This window comes from Sphaeroforma arctica (genome assembly GCF_001186125.1).
Source record: "Sphaeroforma arctica JP610 unplaced genomic scaffold supercont1.426, whole genome shotgun sequence".
In the NCBI taxonomy this organism is placed as follows: Eukaryota; class Ichthyosporea; order Ichthyophonida; genus Sphaeroforma; species Sphaeroforma arctica.
In genome coordinates, this window is record NW_014040132.1 from 1 (window position 1) to 1110 (window position 1110).

The 1110-nt window shown below is 43.2% G+C and overlaps 1 protein-coding gene across 1 annotated transcript in view; it reads left to right on the plus strand.

Annotated features, from left to right (window-relative positions):
* Positions 1–173: 173 nt before the first annotated feature.
* Positions 174–1110, plus strand: part of SARC_06133 (hypothetical protein) — a gene marked incomplete at its 5' end in the record, with an annotated part of 5547 nt that continues 4610 nt past the window's right edge. The window contains 2 exons of the mRNA XM_014299970.1: positions 174–329; positions 840–897. Coding sequence (XP_014155445.1) covers positions 174–329; positions 840–897 — 214 coding nt within the window. The remainder of the gene's footprint in view (positions 330–839; positions 898–1110) is intronic.

Sequence of the window (1110 nt, forward strand, 5' to 3'; positions counted from 1 at the left end):
ATATATATAGATATAAATATATATATATATATATATATATATATTCATCAGCATTTACCGTTTACTGATAAAGCATTCGCTGGAAACAACAGGTACACTTACATGTCGCATAGTTTTTAATGCTTGTAAATCCTGAACAAGATAGCCTTGTATATTTGTTATATCATTACTAGCTTCTCTGGCATTCACGCCTGTGCGTTGTTCACCTGTCGTTAGATGAAGCGTCAGAAACGGCACAGCGCATCTGTGTGGGGCTGCGTATTGCGACCGATGTTGGCAAGCGTGCGGGTGCCTTGAGCCGTGTTAGTCGATTAGAGGCTCGTAAGAAGGTAGGTACAGCCGGTAGAGTGAGCTTGTATGTATGCAGCTTTGCTTGATCAGATAAACATGTCTTTGGTAGAGTGTGCAGTGATCTATTTCCCTGTGTGCACGTGCTTCTCCCACAAGCATATAACTATATCTACTACAGAACCTCTCCCACAAACTCATCTCGAAAGTGGTGATAACAAGTCTGACCTTCGTATTCCTATACGTCGTATTCACGGTTCTGGCTGGACAGGGCCGGGGTCCTTTTAGTTTACACATCGGGTGCACTTTCTAGTAGGCTCTCACCGTACAGTACCCTAACCAACCCAGGATCCACTGCACAAACAAATTTGATCTGTATTGTTAAGTACCTGTCACAGTATCCGCCAAGTTACTGATTTGTGTCGTACAGTATTTTCCAATTACCTACCATATCCGTATACTTTTGAAATATCTACCATATCCGTATACTTTTGAATTACCTACCATATCCGTATGTCATCCTTTTCATTGGTGTGTTTAATTACTTGCAGGATATGCGCACTCGGAGAGATGTGCTGAGGCTCGGTGGGGTGGACATCGTGATAGAGTGTAGGTGTCTATATACCATGATGTATGTCATTGGTTGCTGTGGTTGGTGGTTAAAGGGGTGTTGGGGTGGACATCGTGATAGAGTGTAGGTGTCTATATACCATGATGCATGTCATTGGTTGCTGTTGTTGGTTGTTAGAGGGGTGGTGGGGTGGACATCGTGATAGAGTGTAGGTGTCTATATACCATGATGCATGTCATTGGTTGCTGTGG